Below are 23,732 nucleotides of genomic sequence, written 5' to 3'. Positions count from 1 at the left end.
AAAATAGTTTAACGTATCCCATGTTGAAATTTTTCTTCGTTGCGTGTCGCTTCGCGTTGAATTTTCGTCGATGTTAAGCCTAACAAAGACTATTGTATCGTTAAAAATTATTTTTTTATTTTGTACAAACAAAATAAATATATTGAAAAATATAAAAACAATAAAAAATTATACTTCAAAAGTTAATTTAGTATCAAAAACGTAAAATATTTGAGTAGCCCAAGACATAGTCAAAGATTGCAGCGCCACAGCACTGGCGAAAATTTAAATTTGCTGACTGGAATTCTTTCGGATGATTGACATTCGGATCATCAACGCTCTACTGTATTATCATCATGTACAGTGTTTCTTGTTATTTGTATGTATCCTCATAAATTATAACATTGGTGCTTTTCGTGGTTCAACGCGGTTCTGGATAATTACATCCAATTTAAATCTGATCTGCCAAGTGTTTGTGTTGTTACTTGAAAATCCAGTTGAAAATTCTGTACAGAATATATCAAATATTACATTATTTAATGTAATATACATTACTTAATGTAATATATGTAATATAACGTTTAATAATAAATAAACTCGATTCTAGGTGGGTGTCACGAAAACACCCGGAGACTTCACATTGCAAGCTTTTTAGTAAGGTGCAATTCTGTAACCAATTATCAGTGTGAATTTTTTTATAACCACATCCTTATTGATGGCCCATAGTTAATTGATAATAAATAATAATAATGAAATAAAATTACCTGATACTCTGTTTCAGAAGATTGTTTTATTATCCACTGAAAATGCACAAATATCATTAATCCGTAATTCATAACAAGACCTAGTTTGCTTCCTACATCGTCTATAAATTGTATAAGTTAAAAATGTATTGAACTTTCTAATTTTAGGATGTTCAATATATACACTTACCAGTATTCACGAAAACAATTACAACAATAATGGTAATAATTAGATATATGTAACTAATTATTTGACCGTATAAGCAATTCCATCGATTTAATGACACGTATAAGAACCACGTTGCAGTATGCTTATCTTGGTATTCATTAAAGGTGGATATAAATTTGCTTTCAGCATTAAATGCTCTGATCGTTGTAATTCCATAGAGGGATGCACTCAGATGAGAAAATACCGGGCTTCTCGCTATCAAAATAAACGTTATACATAATACATGACTCATTTTATAAATATTTACTAAATTCAATTTTCATGTTATAAAATAACATATAAAAACTTTGATTTATTAATACATACATTTTCCTTCTAAATATTTTATGCTTTTCAAAACGCTGTTATGAGTAGTCCACAAAGCATAAAATGTGATTAAGAGAAAGATTGTTATTACTATGAGATAAGGACAGATTATCGCTTCAATTACAATCATTCCGATAGAGAAGCCAGATGCCTGAAATTATAATATCTGTTATAAATTGCTAATGATGCTCTATATTTAAATAATTATTTTAATTTACATCTGAATTAAATTTATGTTCTTAAAAAATACTTAATGCATTTATTATGTAAACATAACAATAAATTTGCATTATCGATTTATATATTGTAATTTTATTTTCTACAGTATTCGATTAATTAAAAAGCAACGCAAAACTTGCACAGTGTGCCAAGTTTTGATGCCTCGTAACAGATTTTAAATTAAAAACTAGCCCAGTTTTAATGTTAAACCTAAATAAAGCTTGAAAATACACGTGTATACTAATATATATATTTACATACCTACATATAAATTTCCGAATGAAGACCTATATATTAATATCTTTATATAACTATGTTAGTATATTTGTGTTATACTTACTCTTATGGCTTCATAGAAAACGAATGTTAACATATCATCCATGTTATTAACATCTTTTGAAAATCGATTTAGGATTTTTCCTGAAATATCACAAGTTTTATTATATTATTTATAACAAATAAAAATGGGAATAAATGTATGCTGACACCATGATTAAATGTGATTAATTAATTAACCTGTCAGCACTTTTAGTATGCATACTTCATTCCAAATTCATGTAGCATCAGTGTTTTCCAAAACTGACATGTTTGACAATTAAAAAATCGTGAAACTGAGTCAATTCATTATAATGTTACAGAGCATTCAGGGTTAAACTATCGTCAACGTTTAATATTATACGTAGAGTTTTGGTTTAGCGTTGGGTTATCTCTTGCTCCCTTTAAAACATTTAAGATTGTTACTTATTGGATTAATCACATTTAAAATTGAAAATAAAATTCTTCCCATTTTTTTATTTTCTTACATTTCATGCCAACTACACGAATTGCAAATAAAGGTTAAATATTTTATAAATAATTTATAAATTTATAAATTTTATAAATATTTTATAAATAATTTTATAAATATTCGGCCAGGAGCATAGCCGAATAGCCGAATATTCGGCCAAACTATTTGGATTGATTAACGCACGTACGAAAATTGGCGTGCAAAGCGCATTATGGCAAGGACCGTGCTATCTATTGGCCCACTGTCACTACGCTTCGTCAATCGCGTTAATTCTTCACAGTTGTAGCGGACAGACAAGAGCGTCATGGCAGTACTTTATGTGATAAGTGATGATATCAAATGTGGATAACAATGAAATGACCTACACGTGTAAATAACGGAAAAAAACAGAGAAGGACCGCGAAGTGAAATGTGAAAATAAATATGAAATTGAGTTGATAACATAATCGAACAAGTCGAGGCAGCTTATTGGCGCGAAATTCGCGGCCGTCAATGCCAAACAATTGTTGTCATAGACTTCGGAAATGATTGTAATGAAAGAAACTTAGCGTGCACGGGCGAAAGCCTGGGGCCGTTCGAGCTACCGAGCTGTCTGGAATCTGTGAAATCATAACTGTGACTTATACCGACGTCCTATCTGTCTCTTTTCTCCGTTATCACCAGGCTATGATTCACGTAATTGTAAAATTAGGAATCTACGACGGAAAAGTGACGAATCGAAAGTATCGTGAGCGCGTATTATGATGTATGAGGCATACGTGGACTAGAGCGATAGAGGAAAGAGAAAGGGAAGAGAAAAGACGAGTGCTAAAAAGAAGGATAGGCAGGGTCAGATATCAGATGCGCGAAGATTCTCGAACGAATAAGTCTGTACGTCTGCTGATCTTTGTAATTATAAATTGCGAATACATGTGACTAATATTATTTTCTTTTTTATTTTGTGCTTGTTACAAGTTATAAATAAACAACACTAACCCGATAACATTAAATCTAAATACTGTACCAAAATGATTAATTTACTGTGTTTTTGTTATTTCTTACGCCTGTTTTTAGGTATTCGGTATTCGGCCGAATAGTGATCAAATATTCGGTATTCGGCCGAATAGTGAAAAATAGGCCGAATAGGCCGAATACCGAATAGTAACCGAATATTCGTTACATCGCTAATTGTAATTATAAAATAGCAAAAACGCTGAAGTTTGAAGGTTGAGATAGGTTTTTATCAAAAATTAGTAAATGCTATCAAGCAAAGAAGATTATTAAATTTGACCTCACTCGAGACTTTATCTTTCCGCCTAGTTGTCGTTTATCCACCAAAATTTAACATGGATGTCTCTTACATACAAGCTACCATGTTAAATGTCGTTCCTCGAACATTACCTAATTCCGAAATATTAAAGGAAATAGACGATTTAAGTTCAAGTTTAAGATTTGAGTTACATAGATCGATTGATTATTAGACACAGGAATAAAAATAATTCAAAAGCAAACCAATTCTGAAAAATTTATGCTAATTTTATTTTTACTTATTACCATAATGCAAATTTTTGCCGGAATACATATTTAGTATTAGAATTATATTTTTTTATTAAGATTTTCCGGGTGGAATTCATAAACAAAGACTTGAATTAAATTATTCCAATAAAAGTTATTTACTGCTTTATAATACTTGAAAATTCAGTTTATTTTGGAAATAAACCATTGTAAATATTTTTAAAAACATTATCTCCAAAAATTTATAATTATATTTCAGTAGAATTTATCATGGATAAATTTAACAGTTGAACTCACAAATGTTTAGATATTACCAATTTTATATACTGTTTAATGTGCGGAAATACTAATTGACACAATGTCTCTAAAAACAAAATTAAATAAAAAAAACATAACACCCGATCTGTAAAAGATGGATACACATTGAAGACAATCTACTATTTTATAGTTTTGTTTGTTCGACCCTTTCTTTAGAGTAATATTTCTCTTTGGCAATTTTCAATAACTCATTCATTGAAGTTACTCCCGTCTTCTTTACCAAGTTATAAAATATACCATTTACGTTCTTCAGTAAAGCATACGGCGAGTCAAATGCTTCTAATTTCCCTGTATCTAATACCTAAAAATAGAAAATGTGTAATTAACAAAGCATTTATTTTTATATTATTAAAATGAATAATCTTACCAGCACTCTATCCGAATCGATGATTGTATGTAATCTGTGAGCTATTGTCAACACAGTACAAGATTTGAACTTTTCTCGAATTATTTTCTGTAGACAGGAATCGGTTCTTGACAGAAAATAAATGAAATATACGTCATAATTGAAAATATTAATATCAGTATAAAACACAAATGCTGTATGAAAATAGTAAAATTGACTTCAAAATATCAATATCTACAACGATTCATAAAAACTCACACCAATTATTACACCCGTGTTTTTCATTTTCCGTGTTTTAATTATCATACATGTTAATAGGGATTTTTCGGTAAAAAATGTCCCACAGCATACAAAACTGGCTGAATTAAACTGAGTTAATTGTTCGCAACACATGGGAAATTTTTCTAACCACTTCAACTAATGTTGTAATACTCTCTATCACAACATTAGTTGAGAAAGGACTCACTTATGAGTCTGATAATGAAAAATGTCTTCTCAGAAGAAACAGACAAATTGTGGCTAAAGGTTTAAAAGTTACTACGTGCTTATGACAGCAGTAATTCGAGAGGGAGAAGTACATGTAGTGAATGCCATTGAATTTGTGCCAATCTTTCATGCAACTGTGGCATGAAAGACTGTCACATCAGAATAAGATACATGTAAAACATGTATTAAAGCGAATGGGAATTGAAGTGACTAATGTGAAGATATTATTTGTAAAAGCTGCATTATGGGAAAAGCTCATTTTTAAAAAAAATTAATAATTTTGTATTCAAAACCAGGTGTAACAAGCTAGATAAATTATGAACCTAAATAATAAAGCTTTCTTAATGCATGTTTCGTTTTGGCCTATAAACATAAGAAAACCTTTACTCCATATTCATCTTGTTTAGGCAAAACCCAAACGAGGATTGAACATATTTAAAATTATCGTGCATAATATATTTGCGAGTGTTGGTTAGAATTTCATTCCAGAGATCCAGGGCGATAGGTTGAAAGTTTAACCACTCTGTATATCGACCATCTGATTATTGGCATAACGTTTATCTAATCATCGTGAATATGAACAGTCTTACTTGAAACACCATCATCTCTGTTAGGGTATTTTACTGCGATTCTCCACGTTAAAGTTGGGAAATGGTAATATTACGACTCGATTGACAGCTATTTATGCATAATTTCACGATTTACTTAGAGGAATTAATTATACGATTTACATATTTTAATCACAATACTTTAGAAATTTTTAATTTAAAAAGTATTGTGAGTAAAATAAGTTTACATTTAATTAATAATAAGAATTGAAAAAATCAGAGACTGAAACACAAAGTGAGATACACAAATATCTAATAATTTGCAAAAATGTGTAACCATTGTCTAAGCAACACAAACAAAAAACAAACATAATTTGTATTATGACAGTGTTCTTCTCAACTTACAGGAATGAGTAAATAAACTATCACATATAAAACCTTTTTAACCAGTAATTTATAACTGTTATTTTAACATAATTTATAATTGAAATTACATCATATTTTCTATTTCAAGTGTTCTAACCTTTTATCGATATTTGACGTTGCTTCGTCCATGACGAGAATTTTATTCCGGCGAAGAATGGTTCTGGCCAGACAAATTAACTGTCTTTCTCCCACGCTGAAATTTCTCCCTCCTTCCGTTAAGTGCGTATCCAATCCTCCAGGTAATTTACTAATAACTTCTTTTAACTGTACCTTTAATTCAAATACACAATAATTTAGTTTAATAGTTAAAATAATTAGAAAGAAAATCAGGGAGCAAATTGAAATATTAATTTAATTCTAACCTCTTCTAAGACTTTCCACAGCGTTTTGTTCGAATATTCATTGAAAGGGTCGATGTTTCTTCGAAGAGGACCGGTAAACAACATCGGATCCTGAAAAATATGCGTAGTTAATCTCTTCCTTTTACAGTAATTTTAAATATTAAATAATATGCGTTACAATTACAAAAAGGGTAAATATTAAAAATACATCATTTCAATGATGTTAGAATACGCAGGATTCCTTTATCATTAATGCATAAGCGATGCTGCGATTATCTCTTTTCACTACTTGTATTAAAGCATTTTAAATAAGTTTGAACTTCCAACGATTCAAATCGACTGCTAAGAAATTAAAGAATTAATATAATTTTCATGTTCTGATTTTAATTAATTACGAAATTGGTAAAATATCATTAATTCGGAACATGAAGAATCAGATTATTGCCAGATTATAAGAAATAACGAATCATCGAGAAACGTGATTCATCTGGCATCATTAATTAAACAGACAATTTAAACTATCCGTTAATTTTCAGAAAGATTTATACACTTTTTGGCTGTAAGTGTTAGTACAGTAGAGTGTCGATTTTCCGAAAGTCAATCATCCGAAAGAATTCCAGTCGGCAAATTTAAATTTTCGCCAGTGCTGTGGCGCTTCAATCTTTGGCTATGTCTTGGGCTACTCAAATATTTTACGTTTTTGATACTAAATTAACTTCTGAAGTATAATTTTTTTATTATTTTTATATTTTTCAATATATTTATTTTGTTTGTACAAAATAAAAAAAATAATTTTTAACGATACAATAGTCTTTGTTAGGCTTAACATAGACGAAAATTCAACGCGAAACGACACGCAACGGAGAAAAATTTCGACATCGGATACGTTAAACTATTTTTTCGTACGTAAATCAGTTATCCGAAATATCAGTTATCCGGACAACCCCAGTCCCCAATTGATTCGGAAAATCGACGCTCTACTGTATTCTGACGACAGGGATAAATGTATCGATTACAATTAATTAATTAATGCTCCTACTCCATTTAAATATAACTTTATTCACGTTACCGCGCAAATAAAGAAACTTTATTGTTTTGAGCCAATCTTTTCGATTTCATCCGTAAGAGAAATCAGTGTTGTAAGTCATATTAGTAGACAAACAGTAATTTTAAAGAATAATTGCTTGTATAATTGATTTTCATTACAATTACATCATTTTTTATGAAAAGTAAATTGGCGATGAAGCACAGTTACATTACACTTTCTTGGGAACGAAACAGGGTCCGTGAACTTTCGGACTTTCGACAATTTTCTTGCCTTCGATTTAATCCTTTTATATCCTCTCCTTTTGGTTGCGATGACCTCTTTTTAAGCCTTTTTCGATCAATGGTGAATACATGAACTTAGTTCCCGGTGACACATTCTATAAGTTACCTGGGAAAGAAAGTGACTCTGGGAAGAGAGATGCGATTATCCTCCAGTAATTAAATCGAAAATTTTGTTTTCGCTGGGATTTGAACTAGTTTAACATTCGAAAGACGAAATTTTTCTCTAAAAAATTTCGTTTTTCCGGCTCTCACATTTTTTTTCAATCTTCAACTTAAGGCTGTCAATGTTATTATTGACCTTACCAATAAACCCATTGATTTTTTGGTCATTCCTCCATAGTACAAAGACTTCTTAATATTAATTCGACGATTCTTAATATTAATTTAACCCTAGCAAAGTGCTGCCCGGAGCAGGGGGCGTATAACTTAACAGTGGCGTAGGGTAGGGGCCTTTGCTCCCTACGCGACGCCACTGTTAAGTTCTGTCGGGTCCACAACAGCTAGTAACACGAAAAAGTAATGGCTCGAAATGTCCGGAACAGACCACCCATGAAATATTCTTGTGTACTTTACTTTGTTCTGATTCGATCTCTGGTCCATGCAATCGTATGTTGACACCTATACAGTTTTAACACCCAGCATGAAGTACTGTACACCGACAAACGATATATTTTATCATATTTGAAAAATTAAAGTTTTACGAATGAAAAAAGGGAAACAATTTCACATAAATATTTGAAAATTATTAACTAGGATTTATGTTGATTGAAATAGTGTTCATTTACTTGAGGAATGATGGATATTTTACTTCGAAGATCTCGAAGACCGATTTCCTTAGTGTCGATTCCATCGATGGTGATTGTTCCCGTTGGCTCCGTCATGCGAAATAACGAAGCAATTATTGAACTCTTTCCTGCTCCAGTTCTCCCGACAATTCCTATCTGCAATTAATAAATAAAAAATAAACATTTTACCCAATAACTACTAACAATACTCTTCTGATATGTTTATTCTAATACGTTTCTATACGTTTTACCTTTTCTCCCGAGCCAATACGAAAGGTCAAATTCTTTAAAACGATGTTTTTATCCTCGGAGTATTGTAAAGAAACATTATGGAAATGAATTTCTCCTGTTTGTGGCCAGTCAGACGGTGGTCGTTTTTCTGGCAAACTTTCGTACGAGGCTTCCGGTTTCAATTTGCTGTATTTCAGAATGCGTTTTACCGAGTTCATCTAGAAAATTTACGTTTTATGAAGTAACAGAGACTATGAAACTTGTTGAAGTAACAATATATATTATCCGAGAACTTCAATGACACTAATGATTGGAATATTTTTATACGAAGTGGTGTAGTAATTATCTTTTCCTACCTGACCGTGTCACTATTACAAGTAAAATCTTAATTGTCAGAATAATGTTTAACCTTTGTATCACTGATCTAAGTAAAAAAAGATAGCAAACATCTCGATAAAATCATTTCTAGATATATTTGACAGAGTTATTTTGAGCCACTTAAAATAATTATATTGAGAAATAATCTAAATCAGGAATGATAGAGAGTGTGGGACCTAATCAGTCGATTGCAGAGACAACGTTTAGAGGCCGACGGCGGTTTACAGATCGGGTAAACCGTTGTTCAGAAAAATTTCATTGCAGAGACGATGTTTCTCGCCTGCCACAATGTGGACAGCGATTAAAAACTAGTTATTTGACCTATTTTCTAGACTCACTCTACAGCAGGTCGAGTGATAGCTTTCTTCGTGGAGAAGTTCAGATAAAAACAAATATCGTTCCTTTGATAAACGTTGTAAAAAATATAAATCAACTAAATTATTCATTAATTAATTGCTTGAAGCAAAAACAACAAAATTAAATATTTTAAATTTGTTTTAAATGTTCCAATTTCGACATTCAAATGGGTGAAGACTTAAAACTTCAATTTAATTTAAATCAGATTCATTTATTTACAATTCGAGTATCGTGTCGGTTATAAAACGTTAATGCATTTCTGAGTCATTGTACTGTTAAACAAACGAGGCAATTTTAATAATTACAGAAATCTGTTTATAGATATAAAAAATGTAATATTAATAATAAAATATTTAAAATTATTTATTTCGACAATAATAAGATGTTCAAATAATTCCTTAAAAATCTATTCCGAAGACGAATTTCAAATTCGGTATAAGTTTTCTAAATATGGATTTGTTCATTTTTAAACCGTATTAGCGACGAAATTAAATATCATGGAAAAGGATTATCATTAATTGCTTAACTATGGTTTTGACGGCCTTAAGATTTTATTTCTGGAAGCTTTCGGAATATAGCTGGCGACCATTTCTGACGTCACAAACAAATAACCCGATTGGCCGAATGACTCCTAAAACAGAGCAGTAATAGCGAAGTAAGAGCCAATGTTTTGCCGAAGTTCGTTTAGAGGGCGTTCAGAAATAGACGATCGTCGTCTTTTTAAAGCATTTTAAACCGCGGTTCAGCCAGCCAACGTCTATAGGCCGTTCTGGTGATAAAGGTCGTTTAACGTAAACTCTCTTTGCAATCGGCTGTAAGAGTCTGGAATACGCTCTCCAACTGGCTAATATGGTTAATCCTATAAAAATCAGAACCATCCTCCTGCTCTCATCGCCTATTACATATTTCCTATTAATTAAACGTATTACTAAGAATCATGATAATTTTACTTTCTTCTCGACAACTTCAGTAAATACAAAAAATTGAGAAAAATTGTTACTACCAAAATTAATAATGACGAAGTTTGTAATAAATTAAGGCCCAGTACCGTCTACATGAACATTCGGAAGCAAAGTGTCAACAAAAATCTCATGGATACTACGAATAATTGAAATGAGACCTGAATTAATGTTGGGAGGCTCCCTGCTGAATGGAGAGAATTCACGTGGAAAATTCTGAACAACATGGTGATGACTAGGGAGTATCTTCAGACCTACCAACGTCTACGTTCTTAATAAAGTTGTATTTAATGATCAGAGGCAATAAAACTACTCCTGCTTTGACTGTAACTGTAATTATTCACGCCTTTGTATGTAAAGAATACAAACTTTTATTGTAACTATTTTACTCATAAAATTATTTCTGTTTAATATTAACCTTTGTATCAACTCTATTTTATAATATCTCGTAATTGTACAGCTTTTGTATAAATTCTCTGTGATTATAATTGCGAATGTTTGTGAAATGTAAAAGCCGAAATATTAATGCTGTAAATAGTTTATTTGTAACTCACATAAAACAATCTGTACTCAGTATGAAGATTGATTTCACTTTTTTGTATGTTTGCTCTTGTTATGTGTACTATTCTCGCATAATACCCCCTTGTATATAATTGTATATATCTTGCTAATGTAAATATCCTTGGGTATTATGACCATTTCATAATTTTATTGTTTTCTTATTTAATTAATGTATAAGTGATCTAAAACAATGCACGAGGTGATTCATAAATGTTTCCTACTGCTCAGCATGTTGCTGATTTGTAATAATTAATAATTCTAAATAAACTTTAAAGTAACCAGTAAATATCGTTAGATTTCTTGTTGGTTTATGTTAAACTTTCAATTTTGTGTCATCTTGATGAATTTAGAGCGGTAATTTTTTCCGGAAAATTGGTTGTTACTTAAGAAATGTTGAAATATAGATACTTCGTAATTGTTGACAAGACTGTCTTGTCTATAAAATCGCGCTGCTGTCAACAGCTGGCTGTATACCCTAGAGATATGAAGGAGTACATGTCAGGAGTTACAATTTGTCACAGTGTTTGGTGCCCAAATCATTTACAAATAAAAAAACAGACTTGCAGGTAGTCAGGTGACTGAGAATCCGATGAAAATAAAATACAAAAGTAAAACTGCAAAACCGTGTTGGGACAAGACTGTCTCGGAGACGGAATCACTTTGATACTCAAGGCAGGTCACGTTCTCATTCTCCTATCTTCTTTGATATCGCTGTTGTTGGGCGCTTGTTGGGCTGTTGTTGGGCTACGATTTTATAAACAAGACATAGTCTCGTCAAAAATGGCAACATTGTTTCTACAAATAGGCAAAAGTGCGAGATTTGCGCATGCGTTTCTCGCGCTCTCCCAGGCATAGTCTCGTTCAAAAAAGGTCTTGCCGTTTTACTTGTTTTAAAAATAATTTTGATAAATTTATACGATAATTGAGTTTTTTAAAAGAAATCTTGCCGTTCATTTCTGAACTATGAATGGAAAAAATTAAAGTTGTTTTTTTTACTTTGTGAAAACTGCATTCTACTAATAATACACATATACTAGTGCTAAACATAACAATTAATTATTAAGTAAATGATTACTAACTTTTAAACAGATAATACCAGAATTATCAAACAAAATTCCGAATTCCCTTATTGGACTTTATTTTCTTCACATATTTTTGAGAAAATAATACAAAAACATGTGAACAAGAGACAATAAGAAGGTCTTCTCTTGTTCGAAAAATTGGATATGGTCCGATAAAGCAATTGGCTGTTCGTTTGATAATTAGTATAATTATCGGATTGATTAGATATGCGATACCTGAAATTCCATTTCAGATGTAAATGAAATAAGGAATTGAATATTCAAAATTATTATTATTCCGTAATTCAGTATAAGTCCAATTTTACTTCCTGCTTCAGCTAAATATAAATTCAAAAATATTTATATTATAGATTTCGGACATTTAAATATATTCACCCACCTGAATTATTTGAAACACCGAAAATAATAACGGTAATAATTAGATTTATGAAACAAATTATGTGACCGTATATGGCAATCCATCGAACTAAACACGCATAAATAAACAACATTGAAGTATGCTTATCTTGATACTTATTAAACATAGATTTAAATCTGCTTTCAGCTTTAAATGCTCTAATTGTCGTCAGTCCGTAAAGAGATACACTTAGATGTGAAAATACTGGACTTCTCACTGTCAAAAGAAATTTGTATATATAATTCAAGTATTTTACAAAGTCACTATTATAGAATTGAATTACAGTATTTTACTTTTTATATATAATAATGATTAACTTATTACGTTTAAGAAAGCACCAAAACATATTAAGATAATTTAACAAACAACTAATCAGAATTGCATATAAATTAAAATGCAAGCAGAACATTGTAGTCTTTATGTGAAACAACCCTTTGTCCTCCGGTCGCACTGCTACCCACTTTATATTTTGATGCGGCCTATTGCATTCCAATTTTTTAGGTACATTTTCATTTATTTTTGTAAAGTATCCCATAAAAATTATTTTCGTTTAAGCGTCATCCATTTTTAGTGACGTATAAAAGAATCAGCCATTTTTAGTGACGTATAAAAGTGTCAGCCATTTTTAGTGACCCGAATTCCAAAGTAGAATCGGTAATTTATTCTTTATATCTATAAAGAATAGATTAGACATTTACACTTTGGCATTTTTTTCTAATTACAGGTGTATAATACAGACATCGGTCTATCTATGTATTACTTTTGCTAACGTAATAATTTAAATATTTTCAACCGCAAATAATATTCAAAATTATTTCATCAACTTTAAATTTATATGTTTAATAACCCAGCATTCGGTCGTAGCATATCATACTAAAGAAAGAAAAATTCAGTATTTCTTGGCCGGAAAAGTATTTCATAACTGAAACATGTTTTGTTTTATTTGCATTTAAACTTATTATTTATTTATTTGTACTTTAAAAAATACAATAAATTATGCGAAGTTTTCTTAAAAGATTTAACAAGAAGATTTCTTTACTTCAAAAATAGAAACTGAATTAAAATTGTTTAGTAAGCCATTTTTATTTAATTACATCAGTCGGACACAAGGTATAATTCGTTGGACTTAAACGCAGAGAATCTTTCTTTGAAAACTTATCATAATAAACATTCTTTTATTAAATTTTATAAAGAAGTTTATTCTTACAATGAATATGATCAAATTGTCAATTTATCTAAAAACCTGTTATGCACCTGGGGTAGTACATACTATTGTGTACAATTCTTTTTGTGCACGAAAAACACCAAAACTGCCGACGAAAATAGATCGAGTGATTGCCATTCAACTTGCATTCTTAGAATTAACCACTAAAATATAATAGCATCAATGCCTCCTACGTACCAATTGCCAATCCGAAATTACGTTTTAAACTTTTTCTCATTCTGAGAAGTTACACGACCGTTCAAATTTTGAAAAGTTCTTCGTGGGCTGTCTTAATCATTTTTCATCGAAAAACAGTGTACAATGCAGTAATTTCGACTTGCTCTAGTACTTTACTATTGGAAATGCCGTTCTATGCGCAATAGCATTTGAGATAAATTTTTTTCTGTTTATCGAGATGAGGAAATTTATAAATGCAACAACAAATAGCTCATGTTAATTTGTTCATAAAAGCACGCATTATATAAAGCTGACAGTTTTCTAAGTATTATCGTGTCTCGCTTATTACGAGACATCTTGTTTACTTCCCACCTTTAGACAACGTATAATTTTCCCATAATATTTCGAAATTCTCATTTATAACGGCAAATTCGCATTTCCGAATATCTTTAGTTTACAAAGAAATTTCTCGCTACAATGCTTTGATGTGTTGGATATAAAGATTCATTTTCTTTGTTAAAGTCGAATGCTTTGAAAAATTATAAAGTGGATTTGTGTTCAACGTTTAATTCCAACGCTTTAAATAGTTGTAAGCATTACAATAAATTCCCTTTATGCCTAATTGGTTAAACCGTTCTTCCTTAAAAAGCGATTTAATTTCGCACTCTCTTGTAATAGAATATTTGTAATATACATGATAATTCTTCTTTCGTCTTTTGAAAAATTAAAATTTTCATACAGAATTTTCTAACAGATCATTACAACTGAACTTGCAGAAAAAGCTTGCAGAAATTATTTACAGGAAACGTTATAAGAAATTATAACTTTCCCCATAAATAATTTCTGCAAGTTATTTTTGCAGGTTCAGATAACCTTCAGCAGGTTCAGAAAGTTTTTCCTGTAAATAATTTCTGCAATAAATAACTTCCTGTAATTACATTATATGTGTTTATCTAAATCAGTGTTTTTCAACGTTTTTGAACACGCGACCCCTTCACAAGTTAAAAAATTCTGGCGACCCCCCCTAGGCCATATTAAAACTATATCAGTGACTTTTAAAATTATGTATTTAATTTTCTTTCTGTTGAGAAAAATTATTGTTGACTAAAATGAGAGTTTCAGTAGAATCAACAATAACTTAAGACATTTATAGTATAATACTTTCTTTTCATAACAACTTTGGGTCCGATATGCTGTTGACCTTTTTCTTCTTTTTTTCTTAGGACGAGAGTTTTCACTTACACTTCTCTGATCATTACTTTTATTTACTAGGCAGCTCACTCTTTTTCGGCTATCATTTTCTTGGGTGGGCCGTACCAGTGTTGCCGCAATGAAATTTCAAAACGTACTGAAGCGCCTTCAAAAAATGTACTATTTTCCTTCAAAATGTACTAGTTCTATGAATACTTTGTTTACGTGCCTATATATATATATAGTTTATATATATATATAGTTTATTGTCAAATAATTTAATTTTAAATCTTATTTTTGGAATTTTTTGAAAGCTATTTAAAATTAAAAATATATCTACACATCTATTACTTATTATAAAATGAGCATTACATTGACAACATTTATTAATAATACTATTGAATTTCATCTTAATTTTATAACCAATCGTGCTTTAAAAAAATAATTATAAATTTGTTATATTATATTATTTTATTCTTTATTATACTTTAAATTTTTTTGATGTTATTGCATCACTTTACGAAGTGGTATATACGTAATTGCATCAGTTTTAGTACCTATTTAATTAATTTCAATCATGACAGCAAAAGATAAGGATGCTTGTTTCTTTTAAACTATTTGATGAAAACGTTACATAAAATTGGGGTTGCATAATCATCCGAAATTATTATTATATTTTTGACTGGAAATTACAGGATTTATGCAATTTTAGTTTAATTAATGTCATATAAAACTGACTGCTCGTACAAGTTTGCTTAAAACATGCAACTCAAAAAACCCCAAAATGGCAGCTCAAGAAGTAGATCACGCGTGTCCTGACCTTCTTATATAGACCTTGGAACAGTCGGAAGCGCGGCCATTTTGGAACCATACGTAACATTAACCCTTATTTCTTTTACTACGATTACTAAAATTGAAGTTCATAATTTAAGAATTAAATTATAGTGGTAGAAAATAATATAAAAGTATTTATATTATTTATACTCGTACAATTTCAAAACTATTTTCTGTAATAATTTGTTTCTGACTTAACGGATATTTTGATATTATTGACGACAAAAGTTTAAAATCATTGATTTCCTTACCTGTCCATTATTTTTGTTTGACGGAGTTGAATTGTTTGGACCACGTGGCATGAAAAATTTTGTCAAGGTCCTGATGAGAATGTGCAGACAACTGAACGTGCGAAAGAGGACCACTGAGTCAAAACACGTGCAACTATCTATATTGCTGACGTCGACAGACACACATCATTTGTATGTTGTGATTGGATAATTTAAATTAGCAAGCAGTGACACTAGTGAGACTTTATTAAACTAATTTTTTCTCATGTTTTTTGTTAAGGCGTGAAATATTAATTTGTACCGTAAATGGAACTTGAAATATTATAATGTACTGAAAATGTACTAAAAATCTAAATGTACTGAAAATGTACTAAAAATCTAAATGTACTTTCAATTTACTGGAAAGGGCAAAATGTACCAGAAAAGTACAAATGTACTAGGAACGGCAACTCTGGGCCGTACCCACCCAGGCCCCTCCATGGCGACACCCATCATTCAGACCTACATGTCAATCAAAAATCCAACTGTACTGTATAAACAGGTACAGCCTTCTCGCTGAAATTCTAGTTTTTTTTTATTATAGTGTAGGACCTACAAACACTTGTCTTTTTCTTTTACCCGCGACCCCCGTATAAGGCTTCGCGACCCCCCTGGGGGTCGCGACCCACAGGTTGAAAAACACTGATCTAAATTAAAGATATTTTACTGTTTTATGCATTGTCGTTGATAATCTGTAGGATTACGTAAAAGTTTGTAATAATATAAGCCTACAGTATTCAAATTAAGTAATATTTTAAAATTTATTTCAAGCAAGTAAACAGATTATATGTTACAATTTGTTCAATTATTCTGTCTAATTTTTCGTAAACATTTTAAATCTGTAATTGTAAAAAACAACAATTTCTTTTCATAATATAAGTGATTGTCTGGCAGTTGGCAATTAAAAATATAAAACATTGGATATAACGGTCACAAAGTAATAAAGTTTTTACACAAGTAAAACCTTTTTCTTGCGTACAGAATCAATACACCTTTTATCACATGATTTTTTTAAAAATGTATAGCTTATGAAATAAAATAAACGATTTGGTTCTTTTGCATTGTAACTTTGCATCTTATAATGTTACCGAGTCTACAATCCTGTACACAAATTCCATCGCCAAACTTACGCATGCAATTAAGTTAAATTCAATGAACTCTTTTATGTTCGAAATACTTACATTTTCCTTCTAAATGTTTTACGCTTTTCAACACTCGGCTAAAGATGGTCCACAAAGCACAGAATATTGCTAAAAGGACAGCAATCAATATAAATAGATAAGGACAGATTATCGCTTGAAGAACACACATGCCGGCAACAAGAAAATATCCCTATAATTAAAAAACATAAATTGCTAATAAGTAATTTGAGACGTTAAAATTTAGGTTTTATAAGTTTAATTCTTCCACTGTCTTTAAAAGTGTCTGGTACGATTGTTATTCGATACATGTCTGTTTTTTAGAGGTGATAACAATGACAAAGTTCAAGAACATGTAAGGCAAAACTTTACAAAAATGGCGCAGACATTATTCAAGACGACACACAAAAACTTGTTTATTTAAGCTGAGAAATGAAAGAAAAATTACACAAAAACAAAGTAAGACCTGCAATGAAGTACAGTGCCAGGACGTGTGCAATTACAAGAGCCCGGAAATAAAGATGAAGACAGCGAAGAGTAGAATGTTGAGAGGGACGTGTAGTGTGACGAAAAACAAAATGAAAAATGATGGCATCAGTGAAAAAGTTAAAACGAGTAATATAAATAAGAAGATTAAAAAAAAAATGACACATGGACTTGCTCGTCGCTGACATAAATACATTAACACTGGCGGTGTTTATGTTAAAAAATAGATTACAGTGCTAATTTTACTTTTAGTGTGTTACATTCGTGTAAACAAAACACAGGTGTGTAATTCGCAAAAATGCCTTTGCAACTGGCCATTCGTGTTAAATGTTCANTAAAAATGTAATATTAATAATAAAATATTTAAAATTATTTATTTCGACAATAATAAGATGTTCAAATAATTCCTTAAAAATCTATTCCGAAGACGAATTTCAAATTCGGTATAAGTTTTCTAAATATGGATTTGTTCATTTTTAAACCGTATTAGCGACGAAATTAAATATCATGGAAAAGGATTATCATTAATTGCTTAACTATGGTTTTGACGGCCTTAAGATTTTATTTCTGGAAGCTTTCGGAATATAGCTGGCGACCATTTCTGACGTCACAAACAAATAACCCGATTGGCCGAATGACTCCTAAAACAGAGCAGTAATAGCGAAGTAAGAGCCAATGTTTTGCCGAAGTTCGTTTAGAGGGCGTTCAGAAATAGACGATCGTCGTCTTTTTAAAGCATTTTAAACCGCGGTTCAGCCAGCCAACGTCTATAGGCCGTTCTGGTGATAAAGGTCGTTTAACGTAAACTCTCTTTGCAATCGGCTGTAAGAGTCTGGAATACGCTCTCCAACTGGCTAATATGGTTAATCCTATAAAAATCAGAACCATCCTCCTGCTCTCATCGCCTATTACATATTTCCTATTAATTAAACGTATTACTAAGAATCATGATAATTTTACTTTCTTCTCGACAACTTCAGTAAATACAAAAAATTGAGAAAAATTGTTACTACCAAAATTAATAATGACGAAGTTTGTAATAAATTAAGGCCCAGTACCGTCTACATGAACATTCGGAAGCAAAGTGTCAACAAAAATCTCATGGATACTACGAATAATTGAAATGAGACCTGAATTAATGTTGGGAGGCTCCCTGCTGAATGGAGAGAATTCACGTGGAAAATTCTGAACAACATGGTGATGACTAGGGAGTATCTTCAGACCTACCAACGTCTACGTTCTTAATAAAGTTGTATTTAATGATCAGAGGCAATAAAACTACTCCTGCTTTGACTGTAACTGTAATTATTCACGCCTTTGTATGTAAAGAATACAAACTTTTATTGTAACTATTTTACTCATAAAATTATTTCTGTTTAATATTAACCTTTGTATCAACTCTATTTTATAATATCTCGTAATTGTACAGCTTTTGTATAAATTCTCTGTGATTATAATTGCGAATGTTTGTGAAATGTAAAAGCCGAAATATTAATGCTGTAAATAGTTTATTTGTAACTCACATAAAACAATCTGTACTCAGTATGAAGATTGATTTAACTTTTTTGTATGTTTGCTCTTGTTATGTGTACTATTCTCGCATAATACCCCCTTGTATATAATTGTATATATCTTGCTAATGTAAATATCCTTGGGTATTATGACCATTTCATAATTTTATTGTTTTCTTATTTAATTAATGTATAAGTGATCTGAAACAATGCACGAGGTGATTCATAAATGTTTCCTACTGCTCAGCATGTTGCTGATTTGTAATAATTAATAATTCTAAATAAACTTTAAAGTAACCAGTAAATGTCGTTAGATTTCTTGTTGGTTTATGTTAAACTTTCAATTTTGTGTCATCTTGATGAATTTAGAGCGGTAATTTTTTCCGGAAAATTGGTTGTTACTTAAGAAATGTTGAAATATAGATACTTCGTAATTGTTGACAAGACTGTCTTGTCTATAAAATCGCGCTGCTGTCAACAGCTGGCTGTATACTCTAGAGATATGAAGGAGTACATGTCAGGAGTTACAATTTGTCACAGTGTTTGGTGCCCAAATCATTTACAAATAAAAAAACAGACTTGCAGGTAGTCAGGTGACTGAGAATCCGATGAAATTAAAATACACAAGTAAAACTGCAAAACCGTGTTGGGACAAGACTGTCTCGGAGACGGAATCACTTTGATACTCAAGGCAGGTCACGTTCTCATTCTCCTATCTTCTTTGATATCGCTGTTGTTGGGCGCTTGTTGGGCTGTTGTTGGGCTACGATTTTATAAACAAGACATAGTCTCGTCAAAAATGGCAACATTGTTTCTACAAATAGGCAAAAGTGCGAGATTTGCGCATGCGTTTCTCGCGCTCTCCCAGCCATAGTCTCGTTCAAAAATGGTCTTGCCGTTTTACTTGTTTTAAAAATAATTTTGATAAATTTATACGATAATTGAGTTTTTTAAAAGAAATCTTGCCGTTCATTTCTGAACTATGAATGGAAAAAATTAAAGTTGTTTTTTTTACTTTGTGAAAACTGCATTCTACTAATAATACACATATACTAGTGCTAAACATAACAATTAATTATTAAGTAAATGATTACTAACTTTTAAACAGATAATACCAGAAATATCAAACAAAATTCTATCAAACAAAATTCTGAATTCCCTTATTGGACTTTATTTTCTTCACATATTTTTGAGAAAATAATACAAAAACATGTGAACAAGAGACAATAAGAAGGTCTTCTCTTGTTCGAAAAATTGGATATGGTCCGATAAAGCAATTGGCTGTTCGTTTGATAATTAGTATAATTATCGGATTGATTAGATATGCGATACCTGAAATTCCATTTCAGATGTAAATGAAATAAGGAATTGAATATTCAAAATTATTATTATTCCGTAATTCAGTATAAGTCCAATTTTACTTCCTGCTTCAGCTAAATATAAATTCAAAAATATTTATATTATAGATTTCGGACATTTAAATATATTCACCCACCTGAATTATTTGAAACACCGAAAATAATAACGGTAATAATTAGATTTATGAAACAAATTATGTGACCGTATATGGCAATCCATCGAACTAAACACGCATAAATAAACAACATTGAAGTATGCTTATCTTGATACTTATTAAACATAGATTTAAATCTGCTTTCAGCTTTAAATGCTCTAATTGTCGTCAGTCCGTAAAGAGATACACTTAGATGTGAAAATACTGGACTTCTCACTGTCAAAAGAAATTTGTATATATAATTCAAGTATTTTACAAAGTCACTATTATAGAATTGAATTACAGTATTTTACTTTTTATATATAATAATGATTAACTTATTACGTTTAAGAAAGCACCAAAACATATTAAGATAATTTAACAAACAACTAATCAGAATTGCATATAAATTAAAATGCAAGCAGAACATTGTAGTCTTTATGTGAAACAACCCTTTGTCCTCCGGTCGCACTGCTACCCACTTTATATTTTGATGCGGCCTATTGCATTCCAATTTTTTAGGTACATTTTCATTTATTTTTGTAAAGTATCCCATAAAAATTATTTTCGTTTAAGCGTCATCCATTTTTAGTGACGTATAAAAGAATCAGCCATTTTTAGTGACGTATAAAAGTGTCAGCCATTTTTAGTGACCCGAATTCCAAAGTAGAATCGGTAATTTATTCTTTATATCTATAAAGAATAGATTAGACATTTACACTTTGGCATTTTTTTCTAATTACAGGTGTATAATACAGACATCGGTCTATCTATGTATTACTTTTGCTAACGTAATAATTTAAATATTTTCAACCGCAAATAATATTCAAAATTATTTCATCAACTTTAAATTTATATGTTTAATAACCCAGCATTCGGTCGTAGCATATCATACTAAAGAAAGAAAAATTCAGTATTTCTTGGCCGGAAAAGTATTTCATAACTGAAACATGTTTTGTTTTATTTGCATTTAAACTTATTATTTATTTATTTGTACTTTAAAAAATACAATAAATTATGCGAAGTTTTCTTAAAAGATTTAACAAGAAGATTTCTTTACTTCAAAAATAGAAACTGAATTAAAATTGTTTAGTAAGCCATTTTTATTTAATTACATCAGTCGGACACAAGGTATAATTCGTTGGACTTAAACGCAGAGAATCTTTCTTTGAAAACTTATCATAATAAACATTCTTTTATTAAATTTTATAAAGAAGTTTATTCTTACAATGAATATGATCAAATTGTCAATTTATCTAAAAACCTGTTATGCACCTGGGGTAGTACATACTATTGTGTACAATTCTTTTTGTGCACGAAAAACATCAAAACTGCCGACGAAAATAGATCGAGTGATTGCCATTCAACTTGCATTCTTAGAATTAACCACTAAAATATAATAGCATCAATGCCTCCTACGTACCAATTGCCAATCCGAAATTACGTTTTAAACTTTTTCTCATTCTGAGAAGTTACACGACCGTTCAAATTTTGAAAAGTTCTTCGTGGGCTGTCTTAATCATTTTTCATCGAAAAACAGTGTACAATGCAGTAATTTCGACTTGCTCTAGTACTTTACTATTGGAAATGCCGTTCTATGCGCAATAGCATTTGAGATAAATTTTTTTCTGTTTATCGAGATGAGGAAATTTATAAATGCAACAACAAATAGCTCATGTTAATTTGTTCATAAAAGCACGCATTATATAAAGCTGACAGTTTTCTAAGTATTATCGTGTCTCGCTTATTACGAGACATCTTGTTTACTTCCCACCTTTAGACAACGTATAATTTTCCCATAATATTTCGAAATTCTCATTTATAACGGCAAATTCGCATTTCCGAATATCTTTAGTTTACAAAGAAATTTCTCGCTACAATGCTTTGATGTGTTGGATATAAAGATTCATTTTCTTTGTTAAAGTCGAATGCTTTGAAAAATTATAAAGTGGATTTGTGTTCAACGTTTAATTCCAACGCTTTAAATAGTTGTAAGCATTACAATAAATTCCCTTTATGCCTAATTGGTTAAACCGTTCTTCCTTAAAAAGCGATTTAATTTCGCACTCTCTTGTAATAGAATATTTGTAATATACATGATAATTCTTCTTTCGTCTTTTGAAAAATTAAAATTTTCATACAGAATTTTCTAACAGATCATTACAACTGAACTTGCAGAAAAAGCTTGCAGAAATTATTTACAGGAAACGTTATAAGAAATTATAACTTTCCCCATAAATAATTTCTGCAAGTTATTTTTGCAGGTTCAGATAACCTTCAGCAGGTTCAGAAAGTTTTTCCTGTAAATAATTTCTGCAATAAATAACTTCCTGTAATTACATTATATGTGTTTATCTAAATCAGTGTTTTTCAACGTTTTTGAACACGCGACCCCTTCACAAGTTAAAAAATTCTGGCGACCCCCCCTAGGCCATATTAAAACTATATCAGTGACTTTTAAAATTATGTATTTAATTTTCTTTCTGTTGAGAAAAATTATTGTTGACTAAAATGAGAGTTTCAGTAGAATCAACAATAACTTAAGACATTTATAGTATAATACTTTCTTTTCATAACAACTTTGGGTCCGATATGCTGTTGACCTTTTTCTTCTTTTTTTCTTAGGACGAGAGTTTTCACTTACACTTCTCTGATCATTACTTTTATTTACTAGGCAGCTCACTCTTTTTCGGCTATCATTTTCTTGGGTGGGCCGTACCAGTGTTGCCGCAATGAAATTTCAAAACGTACTGAAGCGCCTTCAAAAAATGTACTATTTTCCTTCAAAATGTACTAGTTCTATGAATACTTTGTTTACGTGCCTATATATATATATAGTGCTTATATATATAGTGCCTATTCCTATATATATAGGCACGTAATATATATAGTTTACTGGCAAATAATTTAATTTAAAATTTTATTTTTGGAATTTTTTGAAAGCTATTGATAAATATCTACACATCTATTAATTATTATAAAATGAGCATTACATTGACAACATTTATTAATAATACTATTGAATTTCATCTTAATTTTATAACCAATCGTGCTTTAAAAAAATAATTATAAATTTGTTATATTATATTATTATATTCTTGTTTGCTTAAAACATGCGACTCAAAAAA

At 30.6% G+C, this 23,732-nt stretch overlaps 2 protein-coding genes across 3 annotated transcripts in view; both read right to left on the bottom strand.

The window, feature by feature from the left end:
* Positions 1–23,732, bottom strand: part of LOC111628947 (multidrug resistance-associated protein 4-like) — a 206,376-nt gene that overhangs the window by 138,321 nt on the left and 44,323 nt on the right. The window lies entirely within an intron of this gene.
* Positions 3,819–17,324, bottom strand: LOC111628949 (multidrug resistance-associated protein 4-like). The gene is made up of 9 exons (XM_023372809.1): positions 17,158–17,324; positions 12,284–12,517; positions 12,121–12,221; positions 8,588–8,785; positions 8,337–8,492; positions 6,244–6,333; positions 5,979–6,151; positions 4,443–4,548; positions 3,819–4,376 (listed from the first exon to the last, which is right to left on the bottom strand). Exons 1-9 carry the CDS (start codon positions 17,285–17,287, stop codon positions 4,200–4,202), a joined length of 1,365 nt encoding a protein of 454 aa, XP_023228577.1. The 5' UTR covers positions 17,288–17,324; the 3' UTR covers positions 3,819–4,199.

This window comes from Centruroides sculpturatus, unplaced genomic scaffold (genome assembly GCF_000671375.1).
Source record: "Centruroides sculpturatus isolate CEXI.00-Female unplaced genomic scaffold, Cexi_2.0 scaffold513, whole genome shotgun sequence".
NCBI lineage: Eukaryota > Metazoa > Arthropoda > Arachnida > Scorpiones > Buthidae > Centruroides > Centruroides sculpturatus.
This window is presented reverse-complemented; position numbering and strand designations above follow the sequence as displayed.

Excerpts from the sequence above, each read along its gene's own strand:
- LOC111628949 (XM_023372809.1), bottom strand. The coding sequence starts at position 17,287 with ATGTGTGTTCTTCAAGCGATAATCTGTCCTTATCTATTTATATTGATT. Across the intron at positions 6,334-8,336 it reads AAATATCCATCATTCCTCAA|GATCCGATGTTGTTTACCGG; the intron begins GTAAATGAACAC and ends CATATTTTTCAG. Across the intron at positions 4,377-4,442 it reads TCGATTCGGATAGAGTGCTG|GTATTAGATACAGGGAAATT; the intron begins GTAAGATTATTC and ends TTCTATTTTTAG.